Source organism: Salmo salar, chromosome ssa28 (assembly GCF_905237065.1).
Source record: "Salmo salar chromosome ssa28, Ssal_v3.1, whole genome shotgun sequence".
Taxonomy (NCBI): Eukaryota; Metazoa; Chordata; class Actinopteri; order Salmoniformes; family Salmonidae; genus Salmo; species Salmo salar.
Window position 1 is genome coordinate 8,548,811 of NC_059469.1, and position 13,706 is coordinate 8,562,516.

Consider the following 13,706-nt stretch of genomic DNA (forward strand, 5'->3'; position numbering starts at 1 on the left):
GCCTGGAGGTGTATTGGGTCACTGTCCTGTTAAAAAAAACAAATGATATTCTCACTAAGCTCAAATCAAGTGTGCCTTGAATTAAGTGTGCCTTGAATTCTAAATAAACCACTGTCAGTGTTACCAGCAAAGCACCCCCACACCATCACACCTCCTCTTCTAAGCTTCACGGTGGGAACCACAGATGGAGAGATCATCCGTTCACCTACTCTGCGTCGGTTGGAACCAAAAATCTCAAATTTGGATTCATCAAACCAAAGGACAGATTTCCACCGGTCTAATGACCATTGCTCGTGTTTCTTGGCCCAAGCAAGTGTCTTCTTCTTATTGGTGTCCTTTAAAAGTGGTTTCTTTGCAGCAATTAGACCATGAAGGCCTGCTTCACGAAGTCTCCTCTGAACAGTTGATGTTGAGATGTGTCTGTTACTTGAACTCTGTGAAGCATTTATTTGGGCTGAAATTTCTGTGGCTGGTAACTCTAATGAATTTATCCTCTGCAGCAGAGGTAACTCTGGGTCTTCCTTTCCTGTGGCGGTCCTCATGAGCGCTTGATGGTTTTTGCGACTGCACTTGAAGAAACTTTCAAAGTTCTTGAAATGTTTCGCATTGACTGACCTTCATGTCTTAAAGTAATGATGGACTGTAATTTCTCTTTGGTTATTTGAGCTGTTCTTGCCATAATATGGACTTGGTCTTTTACCAAATAGGGCTATCTTCTGTATACCAACCCTACCTTGTCACAACACAACTGATTGGCTCAAACACATTAAGGAGGAAAGAAATTCCACAAATTAACATTTAACAAGGCACACCTGTGAATTGAAATGCATTCCAGGTAACTACCTCATGAAGCTGGTTGAGAGAAAGCCAAGAGTGTGGCTACTTTAAAGAATCTCAAATATAAAATATATTTTGATTTGTTTAACACTTTTTTGGTTACTACACGATTCCATATGTGTTATTTCATAGTTTTGATGTCTTCACTATTATTATACAATGTATAAAATATTAAAAATAAAGAAAAACCCTTGAATGAGTAGGTGTGTCCAAACTTTTGACTGGTACTGTAGGTTGTAATATGGCTTTTTTCTGCTGGCTTGGCCTCCCTGGTGATTTTACCTATGCAACGCAACTGGTTAAGAGAGGTCAGGAAGAAAACAAAGCCAACATAGAACCTCTAGTGTCATTGAGCCCAGTCCTCGGGCTCTATTCAGTCTGTATTGCTGAAGCGTTACAGATTTCGCAATATAAATGTAAAGGTCATTTCAGATTGAGCTGACATATGCAGCGTTTACAGTGATGCAGTCTCCGCCAACGAGGCAACATTGCCTTTAAATTTCTATCACGCTGTAACGTTCAGTGGTCTAAAGTACTTAAGTAAAAATTCTTTAAATTCCTTAAGTAGTTTTTTGGGGTATCTGTAATTTACTATTTATTATATATATAATACAATTCAAGGAAACGTACTGTATTATACAGAGACATGATTGCATGGAACGCCCTTCCATCTCGTATAGTGCAAGTGAACAGTAAACCTGGTTTCAGAAAACAAATAAAGCAACAGCTCGCGGCACAACGCCTCTCCCCCATGTGACCTACTTGTTGTGTGTATGTACTGACATGTATGTGTAACTGATAGATGCACATACACTACACGTGAATGTTTTTAAATGTATGTAAATTGTTACGTTTTTTGTCTGTAACGTCTTTTCCGTTATTTGGCGGACCCCAGTAACACAAGCTGTCGCCATTGGCGTAGGCTAATGGGGATCCTACTAAATCGCATCAAAATCACGTAATTCCTAACGAAAAGAATGTACTTTTTACTCCATACATTTTCCCTGACACCCAAAAGCACTTGTTACATTTCAAATGCTTAGGGTCCTCCAATTCATGCACTTATCAAGAGAACATCCCTGGTCATCCCTACTGCCTCTGATCTGCTTCGTTTGTAATTTATATCTGAGTGTTGGAGCGTGCCACTGGCTATCTGTAAATGTTCAAAACAACAAAATCATGTCATATGGTTTGCTTAATATAAAGAATGTAAAATGATTTATACTTTTACTTTTGATACTTAAGTATATTTTATGAATTACATTTACTTTTGATACTTAAGTATATTTAAAAGCAAATTCTTTTAGACTTTTAATCAAGTAGCATTTTACTGGGTGACTTTCCCTTTTACTTGAATCATTTTCTATTAAGGTATCCTTACTTCTCCTCAAGTATGAAAATTGGGTACTTTTTCCACCACTGGTGGATACGTTTTGAATAGAGCCATTATAGAGCCATTAGTGTTTTAATGATCTTTCAGGATGACATGTAACCAGCCCAATGTTCCATTCACAAACAAGTCCTTAACTGCTCCACACACACTTAGATCCTGCGCCAGAAGACATTAAAACAGAGGAGTGTCTTGCCAGAGGTGGAATGGAGAGGAGCCACACCTAGGCGTGGTAGGTGTCACTTTCTCACACTCTCTCACACACACACACACACATACATACGTAAATATGTACAGCCAACACCCCTAAGGAATCCACACAAACACATCAAATAAATGAATTATATATGTATTATTTGCATTTAATAATGTATAATTTGCATCTTCACATTATGATATCTATGAAGTGAATAGGGATTGTGTGCGTATGTGCGTGCATGTGTGACTCCCAAGTCCAAGTATCTGTATATCCTTTATCATTTTTGGGTCCTCAGTTCAAACAATGTTTGAGGATCCTAATAAAGTTAGGAGGCCTCTCCCACCTACGGTATTTACAGTTCCGCTGCTGGGCATTTCCACTGACAACAAGTTTTCTTATGGACACCAACAACAAAAGCGTCTCACACCCAAGGGTGTGTGTGTGTGACTTGAGGGGTGTGTGATGGAGGGGTGGCCTCTAAGCATCTCTCCCAACCTCATATAAACCCATGCACACACACCCACATCCAAAAGTTCTCACACACTCTACCGCCGAGAACAGAACAGGCAGAGATGGATCTTCTGAAAGGATCAGGGAAACAGGTGGATGCAGTCATCGACAAAGCAGGTCAGAAAAAGGCATCTATAAGATAAATTGATAATGGTGTTTGTTTACGTGGTTGAATGATGGGGGACATTCATGTGGAGAATTAATCGTTTAAAACCAAACAGCAAAAATGATGTTTATATGCGGTAATATACAGTTTTGCTTTGATTTTAGTGTTCATTGTTGTGTTATCAGCCTTCAAAATGTTCAATCTGGACTTTGGAATTTTAAGTGCATCTGCAGTTGATGAGCCAACAACATTGTTAAACCAAATAAGGAAAAAAAATCTTGGATCTGTACTTTATGGCACAGCTCATGTTTCAAAATGTACAGTTAGTTGGGTTTGTCTAGATTTAAAAGTGTGGGAGCTCATTTCTATCAGAAAGGGAAAAATAAACAAAGATTCTGTGGCATCACGTCATGAGTTCCAGCTGATACATTCTCCCTAACAAAACATACGATTTAATTCCACCAATTGTCTCGTCATGTCGAGACAGAAGGTGCATGTTTGACAGCCCCCTCTCTCTCTCCCTCTGTCTAGCTGGTGTGGTGAAGGAGAAGGTGGGAGATATGATCGGAGGAGCGAAGGAACCGAAGAAAGATCAAGGTGATCTGTCTATTCTGAGTTACAATGCTAACACGGTCATGTAACCTCACCTGTATGGGTCTAGACCAGGGATGTCAAACGAAAGTAACTCAGTATACTTTCAAATAACTAAAACCAAATCCAAACTGTAGAAATTATAATAGACCCACATACAGTTTCTTGACTGTGTCCAGCTCGCTAATAATCACAGAATTGAAAGCTAGACAGTAAGGGACCAACGAAAATTCCCAAAACAATCGATAGAGGGACAATGTTTTGCTAATTTTGATGGCGAGGAAATATAACTCATTTTCAGTGTGACCCTCCGGACCTCGTTGAAGACAGAATGCGGCCCCCGGGGCAAAATGAGTTCGACACTCCTGATCTAGACACACACCCACAATGTCAACTCTATTCATGGCATTTCTATCTACAACATTCAGTATGTTGCAGTCTCCTGAATGCAACCCAGGTGTAAGATATATAATGATTGTGTTGGGAGTCCGATGTCTTTGTATGCATTGTTGAAATGGTGTCTGATGTGGTTGCTTCTCCAGGTATTGGTGAAATGGTGAGTGATGCGGTGAAAGGGGTAGCAGTCAATGCAGCCAAGGACAGTGCTGCAGACAAGGCCAAGTCTTTCGGAAAGAGCCTTTTGAAATAATCCCCCGACCTGGACTATACCATGTCCCCACCCCCCACGCCATCCCTACATGGACTCTACCATCTCTCCACTCACCCCTGAAGAGTTCTCTGGATACCTCAACCACAAACCTTCCTTCCCCTCAACCAACCCCATCTCTGTACTGTAACTGAGATCTGTAAAAAAGTGAATAGGACATGAATAAACATGAATAAAACACCTATCTTTCAGCAATAGACTCTGTCTGTCTGTACCTCACATACTGCGCTTATACATCACAGTCAAGCCACACTTCTGTTTTTGTCATCATTTTATTGGTTTTCAAAAAAAAAAAGGAAATACACATTTCCAAAAGCAATTTCCATTTGCAGGCTTGAACGGGTTATTGGAGAAGTAAAAGGAGAATGTTTGTTCCCTTGAGTATGTCCTCTACTCTCTCGCTCTGGGTGGGGCAGGGGTTTGGAGGAGGGTCAGATTGGACAAGACAGGAGCAGTAGGCAGGGAAGGTTGGGGGGACTCGTAGAGGAGACTGATGTAGTGGAGGAGGGTGTAGAACTTTACTAAAAACCAAACACAGTAGAACCCAGTGTTCCTTAGCACAGAATGCTAACCATGACCCCTGACCTCTAACCCTGAGCCTTGGGCCCGTATCAACAAAGCGTCTCAGAGTTGAAAATTGGTCATAAGTGCTGAGAATAGAGATATTTCACTCCTACTATTATGAGTGAAAATAAAAGCTATGCATGAAGCCTCTTTAGTCATAAGAGTCACACCTAGTTGACAGATAATTAGGACACCTCATGAGCTGCCCTAACTAGTTAAGAGTTACCAGCAGGTGTCTTGATAATAGAAAAATGTAGCCAGTCAGTGGTTCCTGCATCATTTGCAATTGCTTTTGAGTTTTTAAAAGAATGTTTTGATATTTCATCAATTCATAAATAATCTAGACCTACATGCAACAGTATCTCTTGCCCTTTTGACAATGATTTCACAAGTCATATTTCCCATGATATGCCTAAATATGCATAACCACTACGCTAATAAATAAACACATTTTCCTTTCGATTATTTAATTACCTACATCAAGTTATTTCAAGTTATCCATTTGGAACGCAACCTCACATTGTTAAAAAATTGGGCAACCCTATAAATTGTGCAACCGGAGGTATCTAGTGCTTATGCAAACTGATTGTGTTCAATAAAAATGACAGACCTTTCAAATGTTGTATGCAACATTATGGGCAAGTGACTTGATGCCTACTGTGCCAAAGCGATTTAGAGTTGTTAAACGGGAGTGACAATGTGTGTGTTGCTATAACGGTAATATAAAGCTTTTAACAACCATACAAATGTTATTACATGTTTTATTTTTTTATGCATGCCAAAATATTGGGCAAAAATTTAAAATAAGCAAAGTGATTGTGTCAGGCGAAAATTATATCAAATGTTTTACCATTACAACATTTGATGGACTGTACGTGTGTGCTCTATAGAGTTCACAGCTGCCAATGCCTCATCGTGATTGGTTATTCCCCCATCATTTACAACAATGGCAATGAGCGGCATCACTATCTTTCCTTTGCAGAACCTCAAACCGTCATGATTACCAGCTGTGATAAACTTTCAGGAGTTGATTTTACTCCTGGCTCAGAGTTTGTCTGAGCAGTGTTTTTTGTTGTTGTTGTATTGTACCCCCTTTTTCTCCCCAATTTCAATCTTGTCTCATCGCTGCAACTCCCCAATGGACTCAGGAGAGGCGAAGGTCGAGTCCAAAACATGACCTGCCAAACCGGACTCTTAACACATACCCGCTTAACCACTGTGTCAGAGGAAACACTGTTCAACTGACAACCGGAGTCAGCCTGCAAGCACCTGGCCCGCCACAAGGAGTCGAGCGTGATGAGCCAATCAAAGCCCTAACCCGGACGATGCTGGGCCAATTGTGCACCGCCCTATGGGACTCCCGGTCACAGCCGGTTGTGACACAGCCTGGGATCGAACCCAGGTCTGTAGTGACGCCTCAAGCAGTGCCTTAGACCGCTGCGCCACTCGGGAGTCCCATCTGAGCAGTGTCTTAACATCATCCTCAAACCTATTCTGAGCTGGGAGTTTTTTTGTGTCTTAAAACAGGTTATAACAGGATTCCTACCTTTTCTGAGATGCTTTGTGGATACGGGCCCTGAACTCTAACCCGTATCCCCTGGGAGGAAAACTGAGGAACACATATGATATCACCTTTCCCTGTTATAAAGTTTAAAACTATTTCCCTTTTTTTTAAATAAAGTATAAGTCTAAAGTTAACATTAAATCTATTTCCTTTCTTTAAGTACAGTATAGTGGTGTATGTGCGTCTCTTCAGTACAGAGCTCCGTCAGAGCTAAGGCATCTCCAGTGCTGTGGTCTGAAACCATGGCAACCCCAGGGTCAAGCGAGACAAAAAGACAGACATTGAACTCAGATAGTAATGGGGGGGTTGTCTTAAATCTCTCTCAGCATAGCTAGCTTCCTGCTACAACCTGCTCCTTTCAAAGTACACAAATAATTGAACGACAATACTGAAACAAAACGATACAGAAATACTGAGTTACCGTCATGATACTGAGATATGGCGAGGTCATGGGACACAGAACACAGTACATGTCAGTGTGTGTGTATGCATGTGTGTCTCTGTGTGTGTGTGTGTGTGTGTGTGTGTGTGTGTGTGTGTGTGTGTGTGTGTGTGTGTGTGTGTGTGTGTGTGTGTGCGCGCGTGTGTGCGCGCGTACGAAGGGGAGGCAGGAATCGCTAATGTAAATGCTCAAATGTTCTAAAGGCTAATTGGGCGATGGAACCAATAGCAGGGCAGTATGGGAGGGGTCTGACTTTGATAGGGTGATTATGTGACGGTGATGCCGGCCTCGTTGTAGACCTTGAACACCTTCTCGATGGCGTTGACGTACGCAGCCGTCCGCAGGTCCAGACCCAAGTTGTACTTACTGGCCGTACGCATGATTTGCTGCAGGGGGACAAAACACACAAACACTAGTTAGATACCAGTTACACTGGCAAAACCAGTCACACTGGCAAAACCAGTCACACACACTAACATACACATGGTGGTGTGATTGAGAGGTGCCCCAGGCCAGGGTTGGGGCATTGTCACAGTCTGTCTCATAGAGAACATATGATTAAATTCTAGGATCTGACTCATCGGCACTAACCTCACAAACACACGCAGACACATACATGTACGCACGCTCACACTCTTACCCTGGCAGATCTCTCCATGGTGTAGGCCAGCCCAGAGTGAACAATGTCCTTCTCAGAAGCACCCTGGAGTGGAGAGAGGAAGGAAATATGTGTTATCAAACTGCCAACACACTTCATCATTTCCACACCAGATAAGTTGTGTGTGTGTGTGTGTGTGTGTGTGTGTGTGTGTGTGTGTACTCACAGCGACTCTGGCCTGGAAGTCAGCGGTTGGGACAACAGGGATCGGTCCTCCCTGCTTTCCAAACTTCCTCTCCAAACTCTCCTGAACGGACACTGAGAGAGATGAAGAGAGTGGGGATAGAGACAGAAATAGTTAGATGGCAATGTAGCAATGTAACCTGATCATTGGCAACCATCGTATTTTCAAGTATATCCAGTCGATCAACATTCATCCCTGAAGTTTCATTTGGGTTCACTCACACATTTCAGATATCGTTTTCATTCAGTCGAGACCTCAACATCAGAAAGGCTATCTATCTGTCATTCTATCTGGCATGTCACCTTAACCTACGTTATATACGGGAGTGACCAATGGAAATAATCGGTCATTTTTTCAGTTGTCCTTAGAACTCTGAAAACACAGAGACAATTTCCAAGAGAGGACCACAGTACTGTATCTCCTGCTACACCAAGGTTGTTAAAGGAAGAGGAAAAGGCTTCAGAACTGAACGAACACAGATCTTCTACAGACAGACGAGATCAGAAAGCGGACACATAGCTCCAGAGTGAGTACAGATTAAAGACTTCCAACATTAGTCAAGGAAAGATAGGGCCCTGCTCCTAATATTTAACCGGGGCTATTTTTTAAAGAGAATATGTTCTTAATGAGTGACCTAGATAATAAATACATTAACATTCATCTTTATTACAGGTGGTAGTAAACAAACAGCCAAAGGAAATCTAGTTGCCACATCTAGAAATGGCAGAGGAAAAACAACTGAACAATTTGCCCCCCCTCACATCCTACCCTGAGGGGATGACAGATGAAAAACAAAAGAAAACATATAAAAAAAGATTTCTGCAGGAAAATCCAGAGACTTTATATCGTGATGAAAAAAAAATGGCTCCGTGCAACCTCATTTTCTACACAACAAATTGTCCTACATGGGAAGAGGAAATACTGAAACACTATCCTGAGGGAAAACAGTGGGGAAAAATTCAAGATGGCAAACAACTGAAAACGAAGGCAGGCACTATAAATGTGTATGATACTACTGGGACAATCATGGTGCAGGGTAATAGTGAGACGTTAAAGATATTCCCAAATGATTTCCCAGCCCTGCGCGAGAGAGTGAGAAAGAGTGTCAAGAGCGTCGAGAAGACAGAGCATGTCGAGGCGAGTGAGCCTGTCGAGGAGAAAATGGCAGAGCTAGACATTGGGGAGAAGGAGGAGGAAAGAGGAGAGCAGAGGAAAAGAGAGAGCGAGGACATAAAAAAGGAAGACATAAAGGGGGAAATAAAGGAAGAGGTGGGAGGAGGTAAGGGGTAGCACTGAACATTCCAGGGCAGATCAGAACAGAAACATTATTTTACAGGATGTATAATTTGATGAACAATTATGCTATAGCTTGCTGTTCCTCTCACCTTATTATTTTAATGTTGTATCTTCTACCTTTTAATGTTTGTGTTTTTAATTGAGCTTGTATGAAAAATGCATTCGTAAGTGCTCACAATCATCATGATCTCGCTTTGGTTATAGTTTAGCACTTTCCCAATGATAAAGGCGCTTAAAGCAAAAGGTGGTGGTCCCTGTGAATTTCCCCAGCAATATGTGTTATATTTTGTTTCAAAATGTGCGCTCTAAAATGTATCAAGATTTTTTAAATGCAATTCTAATAAAGTTTGATTTAACAAGTGTCAGGAGTCAGGATGTACTATATACCGGGGTGGCAGGTAGCCTAGTGGTTAGAGTGTTGGGCAAGTAACCGAAAGGTTGCTAGATCGAATCCCCGAGCTGACAAGGTAAAAATCTGTCGTTCTGCACATGAACAAAGCAGTTAACCCACTGTTCCTAGGCTGTCATTATAAATAAGAATTTGTTTTTAACTGACTTGCCTAGTTAAATAAATAAAATAAAAAAATATATATAGGTGGTAGTGGGAATCTTTCTTGTATTGGAAAGTGAGAGGTTGTGGGTCAGAGGTAAGAGGTCAGGACTTACTGAGGAGATGGTAGTTGGAGTCTCTCTCGTATTTGAAGGTGAGACGTCCATAGCTGACATGGTTCAGGTTCTTGAGCCACTCAAAGTAGGACACTGTCACACCACCGGCATTCAGGTACATGTCCTGGGGGAGGGAGAAACACACACAGGAGGGTAAACAGCTAAATGTCTCTGTCTGGGATTATTGAGTGAGTCTTCAGCTTCTTGATTGGTTAATGAGAGAACTGCAGACACTGTGAATGTGTGCATGACGGCCCTAACATGCAAATGTGTGCTTTATTCATGTCGGTGTGTGTGTGTGTGTGTGTGTGTGTGTGTGTGTGTGTGTGTGTGTGTGTGTGTGTGTGTGTGTGTGTGTGTGTGTGTGTGTGTGTGTGTGTTCTTACAGGGATGACCATGACTTTGTTCTCTAGGAAGATCTTGTCAGCGTCGGGTGTGGTTGGGCCATTGGCTCCCTCAGCAATGATCTAGAACAAACAACAACACTGGCTAGAGCAGAGGACTGTGTGTAGTGTAGTTTAAACTTGAGAGGAAAATAGGGTATTGTGCATAGTGTAGTTTAGATAGGGGTGTTGTCTGTAATGTAGTACCTTGGCCTTGATTCTGTGGGCATTGTTGCGTGTGAGCTGCTTCTCGCTGGCGGCAGGGATCAGGATGTGACACTGCGCTTCCAGGAGGCTGCCCTCGTATGGCTGAGCCCCGGGGAAACCTACGATCGTACCATGTTGCTGCGCACAGACATGTACAGACACAGGTAAGTACGAGAGAGAGAGAGGAAGCCTTTCTTGGCCAGCTCATATTCAGAGCAAGAGAGGGAGGAAGAGAGAGGAAGGGGGGTAGACGGATAGAAGAAGAGAGAGAGAGAGAGAGAGAGAGAGAGAGAGAGAGAATGCAGGAGAGTAAGAGAGTATTTTTACCAGTTTGTAGTCCTCCAGCTGCTTGGGGTCAATGCCCTCTGGGTTGTATATGCTGCCGTCATACTCAGCGATGCCGACACACTTAGCACCGTACCTGTGGAGGTACCGCATGGAGTGGAGACCCACATTACCAAAGCCCTGATGAAGACAGAAAGGGAGGGAGATCATTATTATTATGTCGTCATCACTACCACCACCTGCGCAGAAACACCCGACCAGGCCTGATCTCAGCTCCACTACAGACACGTGACACGAGCGCCCCCATGTGGCCCCCCTCTGTCACTGCAGAAGCCACAGCCACAGATTACTAGCTAATAAACTGAAACAGCAAATAAGCAGAGAGAGAGAGAGGACTGAAACCAGGTAATATCAAATATTATCCAAACCTGGTACAACTGGGAAATGTGGCTTTAACTATGATGAGTATATAACGCTGCTATAAGCCCTGCACAATAGATACTGTAGTTGAGAGGAGTGTGTGTCCACAGCAGCAGTGGCCGACGTCTATAAATACTCAGAGATCAGCTCCTTTCCTCCGTCTATCTCTCCATTATCCTCACTTCCGTCTCTCTCCGTTATCCGCTCCTTTGTTGCAGCATAAATCTGACCACTCCTTTCCTCAACTCTCTCTGTCATCTGCTAGATACATGATGACATCACAGATCTGCGTACTCACTAAATCTCCAAGAAAATCGAATCACGTGGCGATTATCCCTAAAAACACACACACACGCACGCACACACACACACACACACACACACACACACACACACACACACACACACACACACACACACACACACACACACACACACACACACACACACACACACACACACACACACACACACACACACACACACACACAGCAGATCGGCAGGGCACAGGGTGAGCTCTCTCCACCTCACCCCTCTCCCTACAACCCCTACACACAAACAGACATTCCTCACCTCCAACCTCTCTCTGTTTAGTCAGTCGGTCTGTACATCAGGCACCAAGGCGAGATGCGAGTATATCAACAGATCTCTACTGCTGTTGCCATTAACTTTCATCCTATCTTAATCTGTAGTACATTCACCCTTACACTGAGTGACCTACACACAAACACATACCTTGTCGTACACCCTTCGCAGCTCATTACAGGGAAAGGGTGGTAATTATAGACAGGCTTCCAGGAAGGAGGCCAAGGCCATGGGGCCTGCAAGTGCGTGTGTGTCTGCATGTGTGTGTGTGTGTGCACGTCTGCGTGTGTGTGTGTGTACAGTCAGGTCCGGGCTTCTCCATGTGTCGCTCCGAAAGAGATAAACACCTCTCTGGGAAGAAGAAAGGCGGGGTGTATGCTTCATGATTAACCACTCATGGTGTAATCATAACATCATACAGGAACTCAAGTCCTTCTGCTCACCCGACGTAGAATTCCTTACAATCAAATGCCAGAATTCTCGTCAGTTATTGTCACAGCTGTGTATATACACCCTCAAGCAGACAGACACCACGACAGCCCTTAAGGAACTTCACTGGACTCTATGTAAACTGGAAACCATATATCCTGAGACTGCATTTATTGTAGCTGGGGATTTTAACAAAGCTCATTTGAGAACAAGGCTACCTAAATTCTATCAGCATATTGATTGCAGCACTCGTGCGGGCAATACACTCAATCACTGCTACTCGAACATTTGCGATGCATACTAGGGGAAATTTGTTGTAGTTTTCTATTTCTATGTTTTGTTTTCCATGTGTGGCCGAGTATGGTTTCCAATCAGAGGCAGGTGTCTTTCGTTGTCTCTGATTGGAAGCCATACTTAGGCAGCCTGTTTTCCTTTGGGTTTTGTGGGTGGTTATTTTCCGTTTAGTTGTTGTACCTGACGGAACTGTTGGTCGTTTTGTTATTTTGTAAAGTGTTATTCATTAAAGAATTAAGAATGAGCACTATCCACGCTGCACCTTGGTCTATTCAATACGACGCTCGTGACAGACCAATCATAATCCACGCTTCAAAATTGTTTTGATCACGTGAACTGGGAAATGTTCCGGGAAGCCTCAGAGAATAACATCGACCTATCTATACGCTGACTCGGTGAGTGAGTTTATAAGGAAGTGCATTGGAGATGTTGTACCCACTGTGACTATTAAAACCTACCCTAACCAGAAACCATGGATGGATGGCGGCATTTGCGCAAAACTGAAAGTGCGAACCAATGCATTTAACCATGGAAAGAGGTATGGGAATATGGCTGAATATAAACAGTGTAGTTATTCCCTCCGCAAGGCAATCAAACAAGCGAAATGTCGGTATAGGGACAAAGTGGAGTCACAATTCAACGGCTCAGACACGAGACGTTTGTGGCAGGGTCTACAGGAAATGACGGACAACAAAAAGAAAACCAGCCACGTCACGGACACCGACATCTCGTTTACAGACAAACTAAACACCTTCTTCGCCCGCTTTGAGGATAATACAGTGCAACCGTCACGGCCCACTAACAAGGACTGCAACCCCCCTCTCCTTCTCCGTAGCCGACGTGAGGAAGACATTTAAATGTGTTAACCCTCACAAGACTGCTGGCCCAGACGACATCCCTAGCCGCGTCCTCAGAGCATGCGCAGACCAGCTGGCTGGTGTGTTTACGGACATACTCAATCGCTCCCTATCCCAGTCTGCTGTCCCCACATGCTGCAAGATGGCCACCATTGTTCCTATTCCCAAGAAGGCAAAGATAACTGAACTAAATGACTACCGCCCCATAGCACTCACTTCTGTCATCATGAAGTGCTTTGAGAGACTAGTCAAGGATCATATCAACTCCACTGTACCTGCCACCCTAGACCCACTTCAGTTTGCATACCGCCCCAACAGGTCCACAGACGATGCAATCGCCATCATACTGCCCTATCCCATCTGGACAAGAGGAATACCTACAGTTGAAGTTGGAAGGTTACATACACCTTAGCTAAATACATTTCAACTCAGTTTTTCACAATTCCTGACATTTAATCCTAGTAAAAATTCCCTGTCTTAGTTCAGTTAGGATCACCACTTTATTTTAAGAATGCGAAATGTTAGAATAATAGTAGAGAGAATGATTTATTTCAGCTTTTATTTCTTTCATC

The 13,706-nt window shown here is 43.0% G+C and overlaps 1 protein-coding gene and 1 long non-coding RNA gene across 2 annotated transcripts in view; one reads left to right on the top strand and one right to left on the bottom strand.

The window, feature by feature from the left end:
- Positions 1-4,553: 4,553 nt before the first annotated feature.
- LOC100136404 (glutamate dehydrogenase, mitochondrial) overlaps positions 4,554-13,706 on the bottom strand; it is a 37,839-nt gene continuing 28,686 nt past the window's right edge. Inside the window, exons 7-13 of the mRNA XM_014179401.2 lie at positions 10,592-10,729; positions 10,265-10,402; positions 10,061-10,141; positions 9,675-9,798; positions 7,695-7,786; positions 7,511-7,573; positions 4,554-7,256 (exon numbers count right to left, since the gene is read on the bottom strand). Of these exons, the coding sequence (XP_014034876.1) occupies positions 7,137-7,256; positions 7,511-7,573; positions 7,695-7,786; positions 9,675-9,798; positions 10,061-10,141; positions 10,265-10,402; positions 10,592-10,729 (756 nt within the window). The 3' untranslated portion in view covers positions 4,554-7,136. The remainder of the gene's footprint in view (positions 7,257-7,510; positions 7,574-7,694; positions 7,787-9,674; positions 9,799-10,060; positions 10,142-10,264; positions 10,403-10,591; positions 10,730-13,706) is intronic.
- Positions 7,785-9,369, top strand: LOC106589427 (uncharacterized). Its single transcript, XR_001324844.2, has 2 exons — positions 7,785-8,238; positions 8,385-9,369. It is a non-coding gene; the product is annotated as an uncharacterized lncRNA (long non-coding RNA).